Source organism: Aythya marila, assembly GCF_965140915.1.
Source record: "Aythya marila genome assembly, chromosome: 13".
Taxonomy (NCBI): Eukaryota; Metazoa; Chordata; class Aves; order Anseriformes; family Anatidae; genus Aythya; species Aythya marila.
This window is the reverse complement of record NC_139054.1, coordinates 6,480,185-6,501,932: the sequence shown is the minus strand read 5'-3', so window position 1 is coordinate 6,501,932 and position 21,748 is coordinate 6,480,185. Positions and strand designations below refer to the sequence as shown.

Sequence of the window (21,748 nt, the reverse complement as noted above, 5' to 3'; positions counted from 1 at the left end):
ATCAACACCTTTTAAAACCATCCCAACTCCTTAGGACAGGGTACCTGTTACAACACATTAGACTCATCTGAGAATGTTCTTAAAAGGAGTGGTCTGGCAGAAGGTCTGGACGACAATGAATCAGGTGCCTTCCTACTGCTCTGCAACAGCGAGGCAAAAATACTTGTAGCACATGCAACACTTTAACCTACCTAGTGGTCCAACAAGAAACACACACATCTTTTTACAGGCAACTAAATCATACCACAAGGGATGTAACAATACACACTCCCTGAATACCACCATGATCAATACTGGCTGGGTTTTTCAGTGCAAGAGGCACAGATGGCACTCGGCAAAGAGCTCTGCTTCCCAAAATGTTTACCTTCAGGCTTGGAGGTTTATGTTAGAGGTGCTTTCGAGAGGGAAACATCTTCACTCTCCTTAGAACCAGTATTTTTTAAAACAATGAGTGATACCAGGGAAACCAAGCCCTATGGGCATGTATCCAAGGCACTTAGCACTGGGGTGAGCCACCTCAGCCACTTGTGGTGTGAGTGCTAAGGCTTACGTGCTTGCCCAAAGGGCAGCTGTAGCGTCAGCAGGAACTGTCTGCTGGGCAAGAAGGGTGCCCGAGCAGCTCCTACACTATCCAACAAGCATATCCAACAAACAACCTGGCTGTTTGCAAGGTCATCCAGTAGGATGATCAGAATTGAGTCCACTTTGTTCTACGCTTCAGTGCAATTTGTATCTAGCCCACTAAAACAAACCTACAGAGGGGAGGGAGAAATGGGGAGACAGATCCATGACTAGACAAAATTATGCAGCAGCACCAATTTCCATGAACAGGAACAATTCACCCCAGCTGAGGACCTGGTAGAAACCCCAGCATCACGACTGATACCTGCCTGAATTCCCTTGAGCACCTAAAGGGACACCGGGCACAAAAGCATCACCTGCACCCATGTCACAGGTGCTGAGCATGAGCAGCTCAGCCACCAGGTGTGCAGCTGGACCTGAGCATCTGAACAGCAGGAGGCCAAAGGGGCAGAGACAGACAAAACATTTAAGCAAAAGATTGAAATTAAAGCAATGGGGGGTAGAGGGAAGCAGGCTCTTGCTGGGTGAGCAAATCTAAACACCAGTTTTTAGCAGTTATGCATTAGAAGAAGGAAAAAGCAGGAGAGCAAGCAACACGTACTGACTCAGAAAGGAAATCACCTTATTCGCTCCAAGAAAAGCTGTGATTGCTGGAAGTTTGAGAAAGCATGAAGATAGTGGATGTTCCTGAGGAAGGAAGGCGCTTCGTTACCTAGTTCACAACAGCACAAAAGACAGAAAATTGCAGTACAAGAGAGAGAGAAAGACAGAAACCAAAGAAAATAAGAATGCGCCTTGCAGTTAAAAAAAAAAAAAAAAAAAAAAAAAAAAAAAAAAACAAAAACAAAACAAAACAAATCCATACAGAAAATTTAATAAAAACTGAACAGAGCTGCTGTGTTGTGTCATACAGAAACTCAGTCCCATACAGGTCAAGGGCAAGCTCCTATTGGCCTGGCCTCGGTCCATCTTTTCCTTCCCGAGGGGAGCCTGAGCTGTCAAGCTGGGTGTTCAGGCAGCTAAACAAGGACACTGATCTGGTTTTGTACGTAACGCTCCCCTTGGGAAACTTGTATCTATCTTTTCCAATATTAAGCTTAGGATTCTCAAAAAGGATCTCAATTTAAAATCCTCTACCTAGTCTTGATTGCCTTTGAAAAACTGGGTGGCTGACTTCAATGTCTGACAGCCAGCACGGACATCTAGAGCTGGTATCTGCTCCAGGCATTTCATAAAGCTCTTCACTTGAAATGTACTTTTCAATAAGGCTCAGCCTGCATTTAGTTTAGAATGCACATACGAAGAGACTTTTCTAGTTGACACTTGGTGTTGATTTGCTAAACGATTTCACAAGAGCTGTTTTTAACGCATTTAAAGCGCACTTGAAAGCGAGCATTAAATGCGAGAATGGATCTTCTGGCCAAGAGCTGGAAGCAAAAATGGGTCTCCTCTTGGGTGAACTGAGCTGGGGTTTGGTAACCCCCACGTTTCCCTTCAGGGACAGTGGGCTCAAACTGCCCTATGACTAGAGCTGAGAGCAAATCATTTCTAACCTCCCTAATCAGGGTCTCAATCCAGAAACTATTAAGTCATGCTTACAAGGAAGAAATAACATGGAACTGGGAAGAATTTAGCTATACTTATTTTACCATCTGTATTGCTTTCAAATTTAATGGTTTGGGTGGTGGTTTTTTTCAATCTTGCAGACACATGTTTTAATTCACTGATACTTTGCCAAGCTTGTACTTCAAGGGTTATGGGGGAAAAAAAAAACTTACTACTTCATTGGATATTTAGAAAAGATTATTAGCTCTATTAAAAAGTATATGAGTACCAAAAATAACAGGCTATCCCAGGTGAAGAAAGTGCACTGAAACCTCACAGGACCTACCAGCTTCAGGAGAGAAGCCTGTTCTGCACCTGAGTATTTGAAAAATCACCCAGTGTTTTTGTGTGACACAGAGCCCTGCCCAAGATAGATAAAATCAGCTCTGCATAGCCCTGCGGGGACAGTGGAGCCGGTTCAGGGTACAGCTGGCAAAGGAGTCACCTCTGCTGTGCCATCAGCTTGCAGCAATGGAGATACCCAGGCCAAAACGAGCAGTGACAGTGCACACTGCTGCCTCCTGCCCGTTGGGCTGCATCGACAGGCTGTACTCCATTGCTGCTTGAGAAAACACAAAGCTGATGGCAAGAGGGCAGGAGTGGCTGGCAGCTCGCCGCTTGCTGACCTGCTGCAAAACTTGCTAAAATCGCAAGGAGGGAAGAGAGGCACTGCAGGAGGGAGGCGAGGCAGACAGAGCGACAGGTGGCAGAGCACGGCCAGGGAGCAGGCGCTGCCCAGGAGGACGATGCTGCAGGGATGCTCGTCACCTCTGGGCAAGCACATGGCAAGGGACAGGGACTATCTCCATGGGGTCACGCTCTGTGTAGAGTAACCCTGAGCACTACTGAGGAGAGCTGGACGCTGTCATCTCACACTGCTGCACTGGCCCCCAGTTATTAGGGAGATGGGCAGATGTGACAAGACCTGCCTGAATCGCTCCCCTGGTGCTGGCACCTGGAGGGCATATGCAAGGAGAATGTCTTGACTTAAAATCAAGTTGCTTTTGTCAGTACACAATGTGGTTTGGTTGATCAGTTTGGATTGGAAAAGGGTTATAGTACTTTTATAAGAGAGAAGCTTTCCATCCAGCCTAGGTAATTAAGGAAAGGCACTGGTTGAGTCTCACCACACTAGAGATCTAGGCTGTATTTTTAGATGAGCTTCTTGACATTTCTGGCATGTGAAAGAGCAAGACGCGACTCTAGCAAGCCTCCCTCGAGATGTGAATGGCACAAAGTGCTATTACAGGCTCATCTGGTGCTTAAGAATAGAAGAGGCCTTTATGATACATCACACAGTATTTTCACCTTGCTCCTTACCTGATGACTTTTCTCTTTTATATTTTTTAAAACTATTAGAAGAATTTCTGGGAAAAGGCTGATAAAGATCAGGAGAATTATTGCCAGCCACGTGGAAACAGAAGTCAGCATATGGGCAAATACAAAATACATTCTTTGCTGCTTCAAGAAAGGCCTGAAAAAGAAAAGATAGAAACACATTCTGGTTAACACTGTCAGCCAAACGAGTTTCCCAACTAGGTCAGACTGGGATCAAACTGTTTGCAGTAACACCTCCCTTCCCAAGGCAGATGGGTACAGCCTGCACAGAGACAGGCTGCCCCTTCCTCTCCCCACCCATCTCCTGCCCTCAGCTGTGCTAATTCTGGAGGACTGTCCAGCAGCCTCCTGGGACTACTCTTATGTTTCTCCCATCTTCATACTGCCTCTTTCCCTCACTTGTTGGCCAAGCCACTGTTCCTCCTTGTTGCAGCAGCAGCTGGACCTGTGCTTTCTCCTGCTTACCTCCCCCTCGGCTGCCCCACAGTGCCGGGCACTATAGCTCTGAGTCTGTCTGTTCTTCCCTTTCCTATCCCCAGGTTTTTTCCAACGTAATTTTTTTTCCTTTCTTTCCCACCCACGTGCACAAATGGATGCTGAAATATTTACACTGGCACCTCCCAGTGAAGACAGCAGCCTCAGCACCAGAAATGCCCCTGTGGGCAGAAAGGCAAACTGCCTCTCGCCAGAACCAAGCTCCTGGGCTGCAAGCGGGTGCCACCTGCCTCCAGGCTGCTGCACAGATCTTGTCACACAACAGCCCTCTTCCAGCAGTGCTGTGTGGAGAGAGCATCCCTTCCCCTCCCCAGGAACAAACCCCACCATGACAGCACTAGAATATTCCATCTGAAGACATAAAAAAGCAAACCTGTGCTGCCTACCACTATTAATCGCCATGATCAGTACTAACTCGTGCTTATCACAGTTGCAAACATCCCGCTGTCCCCAAATCTTTGGATAACCCAAATGAGGAGACATGGCAGTCACATCCAACACAAAGCAGGTGATGGACATTCCCCTAAAGTACCATTGAAAGAAAAGATACTTGCCAAATGACTCCTCCCCAAAAGAACGAGAAAAACACATAGAAGGCAAGGGAGCCCCATATCACAAAGTGGTTCATCCACGTCCAGAATCGAGTATCTAATGCTAGCTGTGTAAATAAAAATTAAAAATAAAAATAAACAGGCAGAACAAGTATTACAAGCAGAACATATTCAATTATATTTATATAAAATTTGTCTGCTTTCAGAGTACGGCTGAAGTTTTCCAGTCAGCTACCTCTCTGTGTATGAACACCTGGGAAACACTTTCAATATCTACAGACTGGCACAACATCAACAGGGAGGCAGCAAGTTTCTAATTGCAGCTGATACTTTTTAACAGAATAAGTTTGATGCAACCTCTGATGCTACATGAAACAAATGTGTAAAGGTTGCAGTAATTGTAATTGCCTTCTTTCACCACCTGCTGTCCTGAACCAAACATAAAAGACCTATTGTAAGGCCTTATGCAAACTGTTCATTCTGGAAAGCTCCGTGAAACAAAGCGGTTTGGCTGTTATTGTTTGACAGATGTGCTTTTGTGATCCCTATGGTGCTGAGCAGCATCTGAAAGAAGGCAGTCAGACCCGAGTACTCAGTTGTTCCCTTCCTCTTTCTGGAGCTGAAAGCCAAGGGGCGTTAAGCGTGGGGAAAAAAGTCAATTGTAACGAACCGAAGTTCTCAGAAGAGGGCAAAACATAGGGAAATAATTTACCAGAGCATAAGCACTTGTCATAAGCGCACACAGACCAGAGGCTACACAAAGAACAGCAGCCACTAAGCCACTTATAAATTCCTGCCTGTCTGGAGGAACAGAAGATATAAAGTGTGGGGGGAAAGGTATTCATAAAATACATCTTCAACGTATTCACCCCATGGGGTAAACGCTTTTATACTGCACCATATACGCAACATTCAAAAAGGACTGCAAGAAGAAGGGAAGAAGGAGGCTAACCTTCAGAGTGACGGTGAACACCAACACAGTGAAAACAATCGTCCCGAAGGTCCAATTTCCGAACACCTGGAAAACACGTTGCGTTGCCACATGCGCCTCTGTCCACCTCGTTGAAGAGGAACAGAAACGACGACAATGACAACGGTGCAAGCAAGGACAGGGAGGGGAAGGAGGGATGGCGCGACTGCTACTCGGGCCGCGCGCCGGGCGCTCAGCACGCCAGCCGCCCGCTACTCTAACCCTGTGCCATGCACTACCACGGACAAGTGACCCGGTGTCGTGACAGTGACAGGTACAACCTCCTACTAACAGCAATGTTGACTGAGAACACAAGTCATTTGGACCACCTGCATTTCATGACTTCTTGGTCATTTACTCAGTTTCTGCTTTCTCGTGACACAGAACTATCGCAGCACCTCTGGTTATCGTGCCATTTCAGTCCCACTTGCAGGACGCACCAGTGGGTGCTTCTCCGTACGAGAATACACTGGTTTATTTTGCAGATACTAGTGACTACGCACAACAAAGAAAAGCAGATACTGTATATAAATCCAAATGATGGCAATGAATGGGACAGATGCTTACCAAAGGCTGTCAAGATCTGAATGCATACATTAAAACAGAAAGTGAAATGTAAAAGTTTTTAAAAAATGCAAAAAAATTAAAGTCAATAGGAGCGAAAAAGGAGTCAATCAAACATACATGGATATTATGAGCAATTGCTGGTAGCAGTTCTTTACAGGCATAAGTGCTTACAAAACAGGACAAAACCACAGGTCTTATTTTAGTGCCACATGGACTTGACCTCTCAAGGCATCTGCAGTGCTTACACGTTTTATTCAAATGCAATCAGAATGGCTATAAATACAGAAAGGCACTGAATCTACAGTACATGTGTGTGACTACACATAGCCAGGGCCATAAATGGTGGCACTGATGCAATGTATGCAAATCTCAGCTGTCCTCCACCTGTTGTCCCCTAAAAAAAAAAAAAAAGCTAAGGTGTTTTCAAGGATCACAAGTGATGGTGTAAAGCTCTCCATCAGCTGAGAACTGCTCACACCTCCCTTCAGTGGAGGGCGTCCCCAGACAGCACAGACCACCATGTGCAAGGCAGCTGCACTGCACCGATGCTTTGCTCTGTTCTCAGCTAACCAGCAAAAAAACCTTAAGTTCTTTCCCCCTCCCCATCTTTCTATGCAAGTTTGCCTGGGCCAGCTCGCACACCTCGCTCACATGGTGATGCAAACACCAGTCCCAGTGCGAGAGGCACGAACAAGCAGAGCAGGGACAAGGAGAGCAGCCTGCTCCCTTTTGACGGCAGCGCTAACTTGTGCTGGCTTCGGCACAGCAGCAAGCTGCCAGCACCAGCCTTCCCCCTCGCAACAGTAAGCGGGGGGCTGGATCAGGCTTCGTGCAGGCACTACTTTGGTCCCTTGTGGCCTGAGCAGGGTTTCCTCGCTGGCAGGTCCTGCCCTGCACCCAGCCAACTCCTGGGACCACATGGAGGGGTGAAAGTGCACTGTGCAAAGCACAGGCTGGAGACATCGCTAGGGTGTAATAAAAGTTTTTTTGTAAGACTACTTATTGTGCCTAGAGAGCATAACCACCTCTACACTGTTTCCATGGCGATTTGGAAAATGTTTCGTTTTAAGCATTTGCTGCAGAATCACACCATAAGCAATGCTACACCGTTGGACGAGACTCGAGACACAGCGCACAGACTAAGCGTGTAGATATTCACTGACAGGCATATAAAAGAGGCAGGGCACAAAAGAAACACTCATCTTTCTTTCTTTTTTGGTGTTGTTACCTTTCCGTTATCTTCCAATGACGAATTTTGAAAAAGAAAATAAACCCCAAAGAAAAACACAAGTCCTTCAAAGGCGCCCAGGAAGGTCCAGTACAAGAAAGGCCTCCACTGCAGCATTGCATTATCAGAAACTTTCCTGCCAAGAAAATAAGCAACAAGAAAATCACCATCATGTAGGTCCTGCTGCAAAGCCCAGGGTTTCCCTGGGTTTGCAGCAGGCCCTTGCTGTAGAAGACAAGAAGATAAAACACAAATACCTGCCAGTACACAGGACTTAAACATTTACTATATGCACATACTGGTCCTAAGAAATCAAAAGACACTCAGCATATTTTTTTTTTATCCTTCTCTAGGTAATGCAGACAAAAATCCAACCCCATCCAAACGAAGCAAGCAGCTGTAATGCAGTCCCAAGCATCTCGTACAAACACCTTGCTGCCTCCCCTATCCACAATTAACAACTGCTGAATTTCAAAACCAGGGCTATGTTGAAGAAGAAATGCGTAAGATGCAAAGAACTTGTGGCACGCTTCCCTCTCTTTTTGTTGAATGTGAAAACTCACTTTTTTGGGAAAGCTCTGTGAGTGCTGTTCCTGGAAGTGGTGTTGTTCTGTACAGGCTGAAAATAAACTCCCGAATCGTACCGTGGGTTTTTAGCACGGGGGTTTTAGCAGGAGGCTCTTGGCTGAGAACAGGAATAAGATCTGGCACGGAGGCAGCAGCAGCAGGTTGATGCACGTTGACAGGGCCCTGTGAGGACATGCTCCAAGCCCACTGTCACAGCCACGGAGCTGCAAACCCAGGACCACATCCAGCCTCGGTTCCTTTGGTCCCTGCTGCAGGTCTCCAGCAGCAACCCCAGGGACCTATGCTTTTGACTACACCTCAAACAGCCTGACACTTGCTAGACATGAGAAGGAAATACTGTTCCAGAAGTCTTTCCCCAAAATAGTTGAAAACCGCTGCTTATGCTTAAAAAAGCTTCTTGCATCACTATATTTTCAGATGACCTTCTTTAAAACTTGAAGACTGATGGGGGATGAAAGCATGTTTATGGCAAAACCAAAAATCCTCTCCTCTTTATTTTTTTCCTTAACTGTTCAAGCAAAACATCTATTATCAGCAATATGCACCCTGTAAACAGGTGTGATGCTGAGCTCCAGTAATTGCAATTTCTAAAGCAAAACACTACTGAAATCCTATGCATGATATTCTCTAACATACTGTAATTTGGGTATGAGTAAGGAGCACAGATAAATCAGACCAAGAGCTATTTTTGCAAGGAGAGAAAATGCGAAGAGCCTCCTCAGTGCAATCTGTTTTGCATTCACATTTATGGCCTGCAGCACTCATCGTAAACAGACTTTTTACTGTGCCTCAGACTAGAGGATCTGCACTGCAGCAACTCAGCACTTCATACAGCAGAGGCACAGCAGTCATTCTGTATTCAGCAGCACATGCATAGTCCTGAATATTCAAAGTGAAGCTATCTGACTGCACAATTAATCTGTTTTCCCTCAACTCACATACACCAGTGATCAGACAGCTCACCAGGTGAATGCTCAGGGGGCTGCTGTTATTGGTCTATGCTGCACAATATTCAATTACAAATTTATTTAGAAATACGTGTGTTTTGCCATATGAGTGGAGGAACGCAGAAGTTTAATCAATCAGAACTGAGTAGCTATTTCAGAAATACTCAAATCCCCTGAAGGGCTGCACTCATGCGTGTGTATGGGCAGGGGTGGGAGGAAGACATGAAGTATTTCAGGTTCTGCGGGAGGTCAGGGACTCCCCCAGTTGCAATGAAGTAGAAAAAGAAGCCAGTAAAGCAGGGAGAGATCGTCTCCTCTTAACCTCTACTTTCCACCTGCAATGTGGAGGAAACTCTGAGCACAAAGAGCATGGCTCCCAGGTAACTCGTTTTGAAATGGAGATTTGGCCTTTGGGGGATATCCATCCAGACCAGCTGAGAAACTACCTGCTTGAGTTGTATTTCATGAGCATTCACTTTCCTGTAAATTAATAGATCTGTCTGCTCCTGAAAGACAGATTTTCCCTCCATCTATTGCATGCTCCATCATGGGCTTGGCTCACGCCACCTGGCTCAGAACTAACGTGAGTGAATGCTCTGGCCAGAGTTGCAACTTGCTTTACTATAGAGGAATAATTCCATCTACAGACCCCACCCTCTTTTTTTTTTTTTTTTAATGCAGACAGAAGGGCAATTTACTGGACCAGATACTGTGAGAAGGCATAAATAGAAATAGGCATTAAACACGTAAGCAGCGGGGACATAAAAAAAAAAAAATCTTTTCTGCAGTTCCATGGCTACCTTGTCACCATCACAGGGCAGGTACACCAACCAGCTCAAGTGATCCCTGATGGATTGTTTCAGGCACCAACAAAGCTTAAACTGTGGCCAACGAAGCAGTGCTGAGGCTTACCCAGTCCTTTGCTACTTACATATACAATTGTGGATCTGAGGTCAGCGTGTCAATGTTGATGTGCTGCTCCAGGAGGCTGTAAGCCAGGATAGGTAGTGATGTGAAGCAGATGTTGTACATGGTAAGGTAAGCAGCATCATACAGAGGCTTAGAAGAGGGAGAAGGGCAAAATGAGACAGAAACTTGGCTTTAAAAGTCTCCCCATAAACAGATTTACAGTTTCCAGCCCTTGCCTCCATACATAACCCATGGAGGCACCCCTTTGTCACAGACACAAATCACGCCCCGTGCAATGCCAGCGGGGCCGAGGCACCCACAGGCTGCGTGGCCAGAACCCTATGGCCACCGAGGGCAGCCCCACTGCCAGCAGCTCCATACCTGCCTGGGCTGGGCCCCATCTTGACCTCCAGAAAAACATAATTAAACAGTCCTTATTGCAGCTTTTCTGTAGCTGCTCTTGTGCTGCCGTTTCTATTAATACACTTGATGTCTCCTGTGACTTTCTAAAGACTAGACTTTTTTTAGACTATGATTTTTCTTTTCTCTCTTTTTTTTTTTTAAAGCAAGTGTTTCTGCTGAGACATGCAGAGAATAATCTCCTATGATTGCTTTTAAGACCAAGCAGACACAAAAGCACACAAGTGAACACAAAACCCAAAGAATTGTCTCCAAACACCCAAGCCCACACCTCACAGAAATCCATCCTTCTGACACTCATTTGGACAAAGCAAGTGTTTGATGACGCTCATCATGTGTCTTACTTTAAAGGCTCTGATAAAAGAACAAACTGTTCCTTCTTTTGAAAGACAACTTTAATACAGAGAAATACCGCAGAGAGAAAAAGACCAGGAAGTCTTCAAAAAACTTTTCTCTTAAGTGTAGCAAAATTAGGTGTTGGCAAACCAGCTAAGCCACCCTCCTGTTACTTTGGGAAGGCATCCATCCGTGTTTAAGCAACAAAAATGGGTCATGGATGGAAATAGAAAGCAAGCCAATTTATTTATTTTCAATTGTAGGTTTAAAAATATTATGCTGCAGACATGGTGCTGAGCAAGGTCAATTTGTACTATCACCTAAAGAAAGAAGAGGAAGAGACAGGATGCTCACAAGTCAAATCTCTGCTACAAAGCCTTATGACGTGACTTGCTTTTTCCCTGTCTTTTTAGATATATTACTGGAAGTTACCTGCTGTGAGAATCCACAGAAGAACTGGTATAAAAATTGTGGTAAAATGAAGCAAAGGTTCTAGAAAAATGAAAAAAGAAGGGTTAGCAGGGAAGCATTTATGCATTCAGTGAATGCTTGACTTTTCATTCTAAATCCAAATATTTTTCCCCTATTATCAGATGATAATACCTGATATTATGATATCAGGTAAAGCAGGTGTCCTGGTTTCGGCTGGGATGGAATTACTTTTCCTCCTAGTAGCTGCTGTGTTTTGGATTTAGGATGAGAATAATGCTGATAACACACTGATGGCTTAGTTGCTGTAGAGCAGTGCTTACACGGAGTTATGGACTCCTCAGCTCTTCACACCATCCTGCCAGTGAGGAGGCCAGGGGTACATAACGAGCTGGGATGGGACAGAACCAGGGCAGCTGACCCATACTGGCCAAGGGGATATTCCCTACCATATGATGTCATGCAGAAAAATTCATGTGGGGTGGCTGGCTGGGGCTGGGGAAAGGCTGCTCAGGAAAAGGCTGGGCATCAGTCAGTAGGTGGTGAGAAATTGCCTTGTGTATCACTTGCTCTGTACATTCTCTTATCGTTATCGTCACCATCATCATTATTTCTCATCCTTTTCTGTCCTATTAAACTGTCTTTATCTCAACCCATTAGCTTTTGCTTTTGTTTTCCTTCTGATTCTCTCCCCCATCCCACTGGAAGGCAGGGGGAGCGAACGGCTGTGAGGTGCTTAGCTGCCTGCTGGTTAAAGCACAACATCAGGCCACTGTGTTCAACCAAATGTTATACTAATCCCAGCTTCTACTATCTGCAGAAGACACTGGAAGAAGTAACAACCTTGCATTCCCTTATACATAGCTCAAACAACAGGCACATGGGAGACACACACCCTTTTTCTAGGTAAACACAGCAGAGTATCCTATACATGTTTTTTCTTTTTCCGTTTTTTTTCTACTGTTAAAGAAACCTGTATTACAAACAACAAAATGAGATGAACACACATCCTTACCTTATAGAAGAAATACTGTACAAGGTGTGCTATTCTCACATAATACAAATGCCCATGTGCTAGTAGCAATTTTCTTAAGTGTTTAAACTTTGGGACAGCATAGTCACTGTTTCTCGCAGCCTGCCGTCCTTCTTTGCCTTTTATACCTGAAGACAGAAGAATTGCAAGGGATTAATCCATAGGGGACTGGAATTTGGACTAATGCTACCCATGTTTGTTCACATCAGTCTGTCTCAAGCCACGATGAAGGCCATACTTCATGCTTGCTTCTACAAGGACTTTACATTTCAAACACTTCCATGCATCCACCGTGCATGCCCACTCGTGGCATTTTGGGGACTGTGCCTGCAGGCACAGAGTGGCAGGCAGACACCCCAGGAGAGCAAAACACTAAAGCTCTTCAAGACTTGGCATTGCCTTGGCTCTAGGACAATCAGATGTGCCTCTGGAGTTTTTAATTTATATTTAGTTTGCTATCCAATTTTCTATGTAAGAGAATGTGGTGAAGACTATCTAAATCCGATGAAAGATACCTAATTGGTTTCCCCAGGGGCTTGTCTGCATCTAGCAGTCTGGTTATTTCACTGCAGATGCTCAGCCTCCCCAGAAATCCCCTCAGAGAAAAACTCAAGAAAGCCAGTTTTGTTCGCTCAGAAACCACATTCAAATGAACTACAACTAATATGCCATTTCCAACAGCCAGAAATAAAGAGGCTATCCTTTCTCTTCTATCTTTACCCTCTTCAATACCCTTTTTAGTAATATTAAAAAAAATATCCAGTACTTTCAGAACCTCTGAAAACAATCTGCGGAAATTTAGACAGTTTGCATATGATGTCAGTCATATGGACAGGGCAGACAACACAGCAGAGCATCAGCCCCTGCAAGATGCATGAGATGCTAGCAGCTGCGATCAGCACTGCCAGGCAAACCCAGGTAAAGGATGAAGGCCAACTTCAGCTCAGCTGAGATAAGCAGGTACAATCCCACTGAAATTCTCAGCACTGAATTTAATAGAGAAGAGAAGACTGGCGGAAATTATGTATTTCATTTAAGCTAGCATCAACCTTGTTTGTGCAGAGGACAGCAGAAAAACTCAGGTGTTTCACCACTGGGAATGAAGGAGGTGTAAACAGGGTCATGTGAAGATGCAAGACAGAACCAAGTCTTTAATACTTCTTTACTTCTCCCCTTACAAGTTATCCCTACTAAAGCCTGATGTTTTAACTGTACTGCATTTGCAATGGCTGCCATTAATCACACATCAGTTTGCTACACATGCCTTTCCTTCTGACCAGTAAGCAACTTTTACCCATGATTATGCCAAGTACTTATCTGGAGCAAAACCTTGCTGAAAGCAGCAGCACTTCCCACATTTTTCAGTGGGATCAGTTCAGCTCCCGGCAGAGATGCTGACCGTACCTCAGCACTAAACCTCAGCAACACCGAGGGACAGCAGACAAGTCGTAGGTGTTAGATGTTTGTTATCAGCGGTCTTACCTATTCCCACATGTGCTTCCAAAATCATACTAACATCATTCGCACCATCCCCTATTGATAGTGTTATTGGGCTCCCTTTTGTGTTCTTCACCATTCGCACAATCTAAAAAATTTAGAAAAGGATAGCAGAAGAAATAAAAACTTCAGAGAAAACAAGAAAACTATTAAAGAGATCCCTACTGCCTCATCTGCAAGAACACTCCTCAGCAAGTAACCTGACTTCTGTGGCAACAAAATAACACCAAGGGAGTTCAAATTAATAAAAATCCCTCCTTGTTTCCTTTGTAGTCACTAACTAGAGCAAAAGCCAAGACTAAGCCTTAAAGGGCCAAAGGACAGTGCTTAAAAAGGAACCACTCACAGCAGTGTCCTCCCCTTCCCTCCTGCCAGATCCTGCTCTCTTACAATGAAGTGAGTCAATCATGCCCCGGAACAGGACTAAACGTGCTGTTTATCATCCTTTTGATACCATCAGCCAGTGTGAGGAAATCATGGACTACACATTTAGAAATGAAAAAAAGAACAATCGGGTTTTGTTTATTTCTAATTGGTTTGAGTTTGTGGCTTCCTGAAGGCATATTTAAGACAGGGTTATGTTCGTATTTGAAAGACTGGTGTTTCCATAACACTCTGAAGTTCAGACAAGGCTTATACATAGCCTGGAGAAGTCCTAGCTGATTAAGATGAGTAAGTTTTATTTAAAGCAGCACTGCAGGAAACGTAGCCTCACACCATTACACAGAAATAATCACAGTTTACATCTAAAGGCTACTTCCAAAAAAACATACCTTTCAGAAAAGGAAAGGAGTACTTGGCTACAACTTGTTGAAGGTTTGCTGCTACCTCACAATTCTTCATACTTGCTTCATCTTCCTGCCAAATCTGTAAGTCAGACTGTTACAGCAATACTGCTGCATTTTAAATTGGTGAACTCCTGTGCCATTTGCATTGTTTCCTACTCTCCAGGGTATAACATGCTGCTTTGCAATGCCCCTCCAGGAGCCTTTTCCTGAACATTGATATCTACCACTCAGTGCAGTAAGTTCTATGATGGCAGCCAACCTCTCAAATCAAGAAACAAGATCTGAACTAGTTTGCAACGTTTTCAGCACCTTCTGGTGAACGAGGCAGCACTTTGTACTTACATTTCTCACAACAGGTTTTGAAGCCCACCTACAGATCAGGTCAAGCCCTGCTAACGGATTAAGGGCATGTCATATCACTTCACAACAGCTTCAGTTGGTTAAAAAAAAAAGTAAATACCTGTGCTTTCTGCAACGGAGCCATTCGGCAGCAGAGAACTGCAGTACACTTCAAGCAGATTTGTAGAAATATGTTTTTGTAATTACTAGAACTGGAATCCTGTGAAGGATTGAGTATCAGCGACAGCGTTGAGCCATCTATAATCAGTCCATAGTCTTGACTCAACGTCCAGCTTCTAAAGCACAATGAGGAACAGATTTGTGTTATGGGAAAAAAGTTACACTTTAAGAAGTCAACCTAGGTGTTTACAACATCTTAGTAGGAAAGCAATTGCTCTTGTATTAATCTTTTCCCCAACCCTTTTGGGGGGTGGTCTTAGCAATCTTAAAAAGCTTGGATTTAATACACGCCCTTCACTAAGGGAACTGCATAATTAGGTTCAAAACCAACTAATACGAGAGACAATGAACAACGCAAAGGAGCCAGCAGCAGCGTGTGCCAGTAGTGCATCCCCAGTGCCACAACATGCTGTAATTTCTCAATCAGGTTTGCATCCGTGCCCAGTACTATAATCCAAATGCGTGCAGGCTGGGTCCTCCTCATCACTCACCTCTTCAGGCCACCCCGGTGTTTGGGAACATCCTGAATCAGCTTTTTGTGGTACTCCAACAGTAGCTCATGGAGCCGGTCCTCTTTTCTCTCGCTCTCCCCCACTGTTTTCACCGTCAGCTCCAGCAGCTCGGTGCTGGTCTGGAAGAGCCTGCAGGCGTAGCAGGTGGACTTGGCCGTTTCCATCTTGTCTCCCGTCAGCACCCACACCTTCATGCCAGCAGCATGCAGAGCTTCAATCGTCTCTGCTGACTGTTCTTGCAGTCTGAACACGGAGAGGAAATGTGACTGATCAGATTTGCTTCGGAGGCAAGGCAGACCCTGGGCAGCTCCGTACTGCCGGTAGCATGCCAGTGAGCCCCCAGTGAGATCCCTGGCCAGGTCACAGAGCTGGACTCTCAGCACTGGCCACGTCCTGGCCACCTGGTGAGAGGATCAGCCACAGCTGCGTGCTGATGGACCACAAGCACCCACCTTCAAAGCTGCTAGTGCACAACCCAGCGTGCAAAAGCACCATCGGTGAAAAACATCTCACACTTTCAGAGAGAAGCAGAAAGAGCTTGGAGCAGCTCTCCACTAGGTGTAAATTGAGAAAACATGACAGCAGAGCAAACAAGACCTTCAGAGGAGGCTGTGAAGCCCTTTCCAGCAAGCCCCAGGCAGGCAGGAGCCTCAGAAATATGTTCCTTAGATACAACACTCCATGGGTGTAAAGAGGCTTAGCCTACATTGCCACTTAATCCACACTGCCTCAGCCCCCTCACCCCAGGTATCCTTATTTTACAGGTAGGAAACATAAGATAGAGAGAAGTTAATTGATTGTCCCCATGGTAATCAGACTACTGCCACAGGAATAAGGATTAGAACTCGGCAATCCCAATCTTTAAAGTGCAGCCAAAATTCACTGCATTATACTCAATTTGTTTTGATATGCAAATTAACACTGCGTGCATTCATTCACTTTCTGGAAGTGCAAGTACTTCTGTGGTTTCATTAATAAATCCTAACTTCTACAATAGCCAATTTTAGCAACTAGGGCAGTGTGTAATGGGTTGTGCCACAGAGTAATTGCCCTGGACACTTCCAACGTCTGCCTCGCTGCTCAGCAATCACAGACTGTTCTGGGTTTTAATTCCCATGGCTCTCAGGCTGTCCTGTAACCACAGATAAAGCCATCCCAGGCTGCACAGGAACCTCACTGCAGCTCACGTGAGAGATCGTGGGTGCACCACAACACAAAGTCATGGAGAAACCGTGGGTACCACAGTGCCTAACAGTGCCTGGTCTGTGTGCTCTTTACCTGTCTTCTACAGCAGTTGCTCCAATCAAGTGCATGTCTGCTTCTGTGTCTTCAAAAACCTTTGCCATCTTTTCTTCTCTGTCCTGCAGAGCCATCTTTGCTTCATTAAGCTGTCGGTCTATTTTATCATACTCCTTCTGAGTCAGTTCTTTGAATGCCACACAAAGTGTTCGGTAGCCATCCTTGCAGGAGGGGAAAAAAAAAAGTGGACAAATGCCCTAAAACCATATTTTCTGAAGCTCCCCACATTAGGCTCAGTACTTTTCCCCACTGTTAGTACTTTCAATGAGTACTGAACCTGACGGCAATGATGCTTTGTTAGCTTAAGACAGAAAACCAATTTGTCTATGTTTATACAGGAGCTTCCTCACATCAGAGTACATTCACATGCACGTAATGCAGCAGACAGAGCAGATATCCTGCACCTAACACAGCAAGTGGGAATCAAGTGTCCCCACATCCAGGACCGAGGAAGGGACATGCTCCCACGTGCGACCACCTCTGCCAAAGAGGCCTCCCAGGAAATGCTCCTCTTCCACCTTTGCATACAAATCACAAGTGATTGAAAGACTTCTCCCACCAGAGAAAAAAAAGTCTGCTATTGTTATTTTCTATTTTTAACTTGCTTTGGAGATGCTTGGACACAACTGCAATCGAGCCCATATAAGTATATCAAAAGTCAAATAAACATGGAAGTCAAAGAAACAAAAAAGGAAAGAAGCCAGGCTTCAAAACAATAAGAAGTGGCACTCAGATTTTCAATACTTCCCTCCAAAGCAAGGTCACAACCCTATTTTTGGCATAAGGCTTTCCTGACCCCAGGAGCCAGCCAAGTTCCATCTGCGTGCTTACCATAGCATTGCGGTCCACATGTACTTTAGTTTGTTGGATTTCTTCTTGCTGCACCCTTGGAAAAATAGAGGAATCTGCTCCTTTACAGAAGAGAAGTAGCTTTCCTAAAAGCAGAGTTATAAATAGTTTATCGCATTCAAAAGCCATAGAAAGACTTAACAGACACTGGCTTCAATAGCCAGCTAACGATGCAGAGGAAGAATTCTGTCAGGACTAAAGAAGGAACTGCTAGAAGCCTGGCTGACTACTAAAAGTGGTGTGACACCTGTACAAAACCTTCTTTGACCTCTGGGTGAACTACACGATGTCACTACCTGCCCGGAGAAAACTTTCTGCAGAAGGCTGGACAAAGCAGTTTATTTCTCCCTATTTAGAAGCCTCGGAAACCTTTGTGGGGATGGGACAAAGCCCATGTCCTAGAACTTACAGGACTGAAATTTAAGAAGAATAAACCTTGAATTTTTGTCTGCTAACCCCATGAAAACCCATCCCACTCAGGTGAAGGTCTCAGACCTCCTCTTGTAATTATATCACCAAGCTGGGGCAAGGCAAGCAAAAACAAGGTCCCTGTCCGTGTCCCCTCCCCTAATCTGCAGCTGGCTCCAAGCATCTCCTATGAAGGAAATCAACATTATCCCAAGCCAGACCTAGTAACAGAATTAATGTGTCTAGACCAGTCCAGAGAACCTAAGACCTTAGACTCGCTGGGTTACAGTGCGCTGTGTTACACACATTCAGAAAAGAATGAAGGGGTTTTATATTTGTGCACATGTGCACACATGCCCACGAGTCTAGAAATGCCTTTTAACTGTACCTGTGATGGTCCTCACAATGACACTCATACGGCGACGGACAGGATCAAAGTTCAATATATGGAGAAGCTGGTACCTTAAAATTAAAAAAAAATAAAAATAAAAAATGAAAGTGAGCTTTAAGACAACTCAATGCCAACTCCCCAGAATAAGAAGTGAATTTTGATTGTGGGGGCGAGTTGTAGGGGAGCACTGGGATTAGGTAATTCACTCTCAGTTGCTCACATACTTGCAGATATCACAGTAACTGTTACCAAAGCATAAAACCTAATTATTTTGAGTTTGGGAGGGGAAACAAGAAGCCTTGTCACACAGCTTAAGCCATGCCCTGCTTGGAGGTCCAGCTGCTATCCTTAATGCTGGCAACCAATCTCAAATCTGGTGAGCCACCTGTGGTGGCAGGCACTGGGGAAGGAGACACACAAGGGACTGGGCACACTCAAGGGACCTGAATGAAGGCTTCTGTAGAGCCAACAGCAGGTTTTTGCAAGCAAGCCTCTCAGCCTGCACTTTTCAAGAAGGAGCAGTGTCTGTGCAGGTCGGTAGCTGGTCTTACAACCCTTGCTGAGCAGTTTTGACCTTGCCCGGCTTGCCACATTGACTGAAGTTAATTAACCCACATGGGAGCCGGTGCTGAGCAGAATCCATTCAATTACCAGCAGCAATATTACTTGGCAGACCCCACGGCACTTACATTTCAGTTTCATTCTTTTGGTTTCGTATTTTCATGAAATCATTTTCAAGTCCTAGAAAAGTGAAACCATACCTGTCAATAAACAAGAGGACAGAACAACAGTGAGAGCACCCGTTGGCACAAATTAATCGTTAACTGCGTTCTCATTTCACTTTCTGTACTGCAGAGGAGAGACAAAGTTATCAAGCCCAAGCTAGAAAGCCTGGCCAGACGTTTGCTTGCTCCTTGCAGAGCCAGCTGTGACATTTTGTCACCACTCCTGTAACCCAGCGAGCTGGACACTTCAGTGCACAGATGCCAAGAGGCTCCGGACGCGGTCCCCTGGGTCTCTAGCAGATTTACCATCCACAAGCTAGTACACATCTGCAGTAGCCTCAGTCTAAAACTCAGGGCTGACAACAACATCTTCTAAGGATTGAAACACACATTTCACAAAAAGTAGCCCATCTTATTATTTTGCCACTGCACAGAAAGGAAGCAAACTGGCTGCAATGCCATGCTTTAGGGGCTGCTCTCAGCAGTGAATGTAAACTTTGGCCTCCTGAAAAGCTGCTCAGCAAAGACCCTTTGTAAGCTTCTGCTTTTTTGGAGAGCTCTTTCCAACTCAAATACTCATGTGGCTTCCCAGAAGAGGAAAAAAAACACCTTCACATTCTTACTTTTCTGCGCCTTTCACCAAAGCGATTTCATCTGGGGAAGAGGAGATGTAGGTGTGTTTGCATTCAGGATGTCCTATCAGCCCATCCACCTGGTCTGCTTCCTTGATTTGAACGGTGTGGCACAGGCACAAGGCTCGCAGGAACAGCTCTTCTCGGCTCTAGGCAGGATGGAGAAAGGGCTCGTTACCAGCTTCATGCCACGCACCCAGTCCAACTCAAAGCAGCTGCTTACCATCATTGTGCATTTGTATTTTAAAACCAAAAATAACCCCCACCCCTGAAACGTCAGCAGTAATAGATCACATTTATTCAGCCAGGAGCTGCCAACAAAACCCCAGCATTAACCAACAAGCTGATTTCTTACCTTTTCTGCTTTGCCATAGTATTTGAGGGGCCCATCGGTCTGGGAGAAGCCATCAACCTCTGAAATGCAGTCTTTGTACTTGTGCCCATCTATGCAGCACTCGATGAACTCCATGCTGTTCTCCGTCAGGGTTCCTGTTTTGTCTGTGAAGACGAACTCCACCTAGAAGCAAGGGGACCCCCACCTCGCTGTACTCCCTGCCTCCACTGCTGCACCAACGCCTCACCAGGGAAGCAGCCCCACAGATGGAAAGGTTGGGGCATTTTGATACATCTGGACCAATTCTGAAGAGTACTTTGCTGCTTTCCTGACCTGGCATCCAAAAACATGCAGGTGCTGCATGGGGGTTACACCAGTGTATGGTTTTACTGTTTCCATCCTCCCTTGTTTTCCCATCCATTAAACAAGTGGCAGCTCCTGAAGACTTAAATTTTCCCTCATCCTCTTTATTGGTTACTTTGCTGCAGCTCCCAGTGCTTATACAGCTGCTGCTGCAGGTCTGCTGCCTCCTTTGGGGGACTTCCATTTTGGTGCTGTATATGAGGCAGGTAATTGCTACTCCAAACTGATTTTTTTTTTTTAAGCAAAATAAAAAGCAGGAGGCACTGTACATACCCTACACTCAGCCTCTCCTGACACAGATAAGAGAGAGAAGCCAGCAGCTCTCTAACTGCTCCAGCAAGGCCTGCAGCAGCCTGGTTGCATGTACATTACATGCCCAGAGAGATGACTGGGCAGTCATTTCTGTTAATCCTTGAAGACACAGAGGATTTTTCATTTTTAATTGAAGCGGAGAAAGCAAACCAGCCTGACATGCAGAGTACTGTGCCTGATTTTCCCCAGTATGGAAACAATTGGCGTGACCCAATTCCTACTCCTTCATACACTATTTATAACCTTATCCATTTCATGCAGCGAGTAGAATCATGTTAAATGGAAAGTGTCACCAGACTGGCTGAAGCTCTGCCCTGCTGGGACAGCCAGCAACTGCCACAACAAGGTTTCTTATTAGGGAAAATCTTACAAGCTCCAGTGGCAGTGGCCCACGAATTGTTTTTCAGAGCTATCAAGAATTGTGGTGTTGGAATAAAAACTGCAATCAATTTTCTTCCTGCCTGTGATTTTCTTCTGCCTTAATTAAATACAGCAAGGCTTTTAATTTCTGTTTAAGGTGCACTGATAAGAAGTAATGGAACAACACTGCAATGCTCAACTTAGGTCAACTTTCCAAATGCTTTGTATCTCTTTTTTTTTTTTTTTTAATGCAACATCATAATAGCTGTGGTGGGGAGAACCATCAAGTTGGAGAGAGTAAGCAATGCACAACCAGTGAAGCCAAGAGATGCACAAAGACCACCACAGCCCCACCACGGTAGGATGGGATGGTGTATGGTGTGCATGCTGGTAGCAGAAGTGGACCCCTGTGGCCCTCCTCCCCATGCCAGCTGCTCCCCTGCCAACACAGATGATGTTCCTCACAGCAGATGCAAACAGAGCTCGTTCTGACCTGCCCAAGCTCTTCATTCAGGTCCGAGGTGTTCACCAACGCTCCCTCTTTTATTTCTTCATCGTACATTTCCTTGTCCCAAGAGATGAAGAAGGAACCCAGGAACTTCTGCATCTCTACTGTAACATACATGGAGACTGGGATAATAAAATTGAAGAGGACCATAAATGATAAGAAGTCTGTGAACATCCGCAACACCTGCAATGGAGAGACAAGAGGAAGATACAGTCCGTGCATAGCTCAGGGATGAGACAGTTTACAACAACAA

General features: G+C 45.1%; 1 protein-coding gene across 6 annotated transcripts in view; it reads right to left on the bottom strand.

Annotated features, from left to right (window-relative positions):
- Positions 1–21,748, bottom strand: part of ATP11C (ATPase phospholipid transporting 11C (ATP11C blood group)) — a 58,982-nt gene that overhangs the window by 4,593 nt on the left and 32,641 nt on the right. For 3 of the 6 annotated variants that reach the window (XM_082770541.1, XM_082770540.1, XM_082770543.1), the window contains exons 12-28: positions 21,481–21,678; positions 19,974–20,135; positions 19,610–19,767; positions 18,951–19,022; positions 18,259–18,332; positions 17,445–17,548; positions 16,593–16,774; positions 15,294–15,557; positions 14,744–14,918; positions 13,481–13,583; positions 11,981–12,126; positions 10,969–11,028; positions 9,803–9,930; positions 7,337–7,472; positions 5,524–5,589; positions 4,575–4,678; positions 3,508–3,661 (exon numbers count right to left, since the gene is read on the bottom strand). In XM_082770541.1, the coding sequence (XP_082626667.1) occupies positions 3,508–3,661; positions 4,575–4,678; positions 5,524–5,589; positions 7,337–7,472; positions 9,803–9,930; positions 10,969–11,028; positions 11,981–12,126; positions 13,481–13,583; positions 14,744–14,918; positions 15,294–15,557; positions 16,593–16,774; positions 17,445–17,548; positions 18,259–18,332; positions 18,951–19,022; positions 19,610–19,767; positions 19,974–20,135; positions 21,481–21,678 (2,286 nt within the window). Of the gene's footprint in view, positions 1–44; positions 141–1,203; positions 1,295–3,507; positions 3,662–4,574; positions 4,679–5,523; positions 5,590–7,336; positions 7,473–9,802; positions 9,931–10,968; positions 11,029–11,980; positions 12,127–13,480; positions 13,584–14,743; positions 14,919–15,293; positions 15,558–16,592; positions 16,775–17,444; positions 17,549–18,258; positions 18,333–18,950; positions 19,023–19,609; positions 19,768–19,973; positions 20,136–21,480; positions 21,679–21,748 lie in introns of those variants that run through there. The other 3 variants (XM_082770545.1, XM_082770544.1, XM_082770542.1) reach the window with 3 other exon arrangements.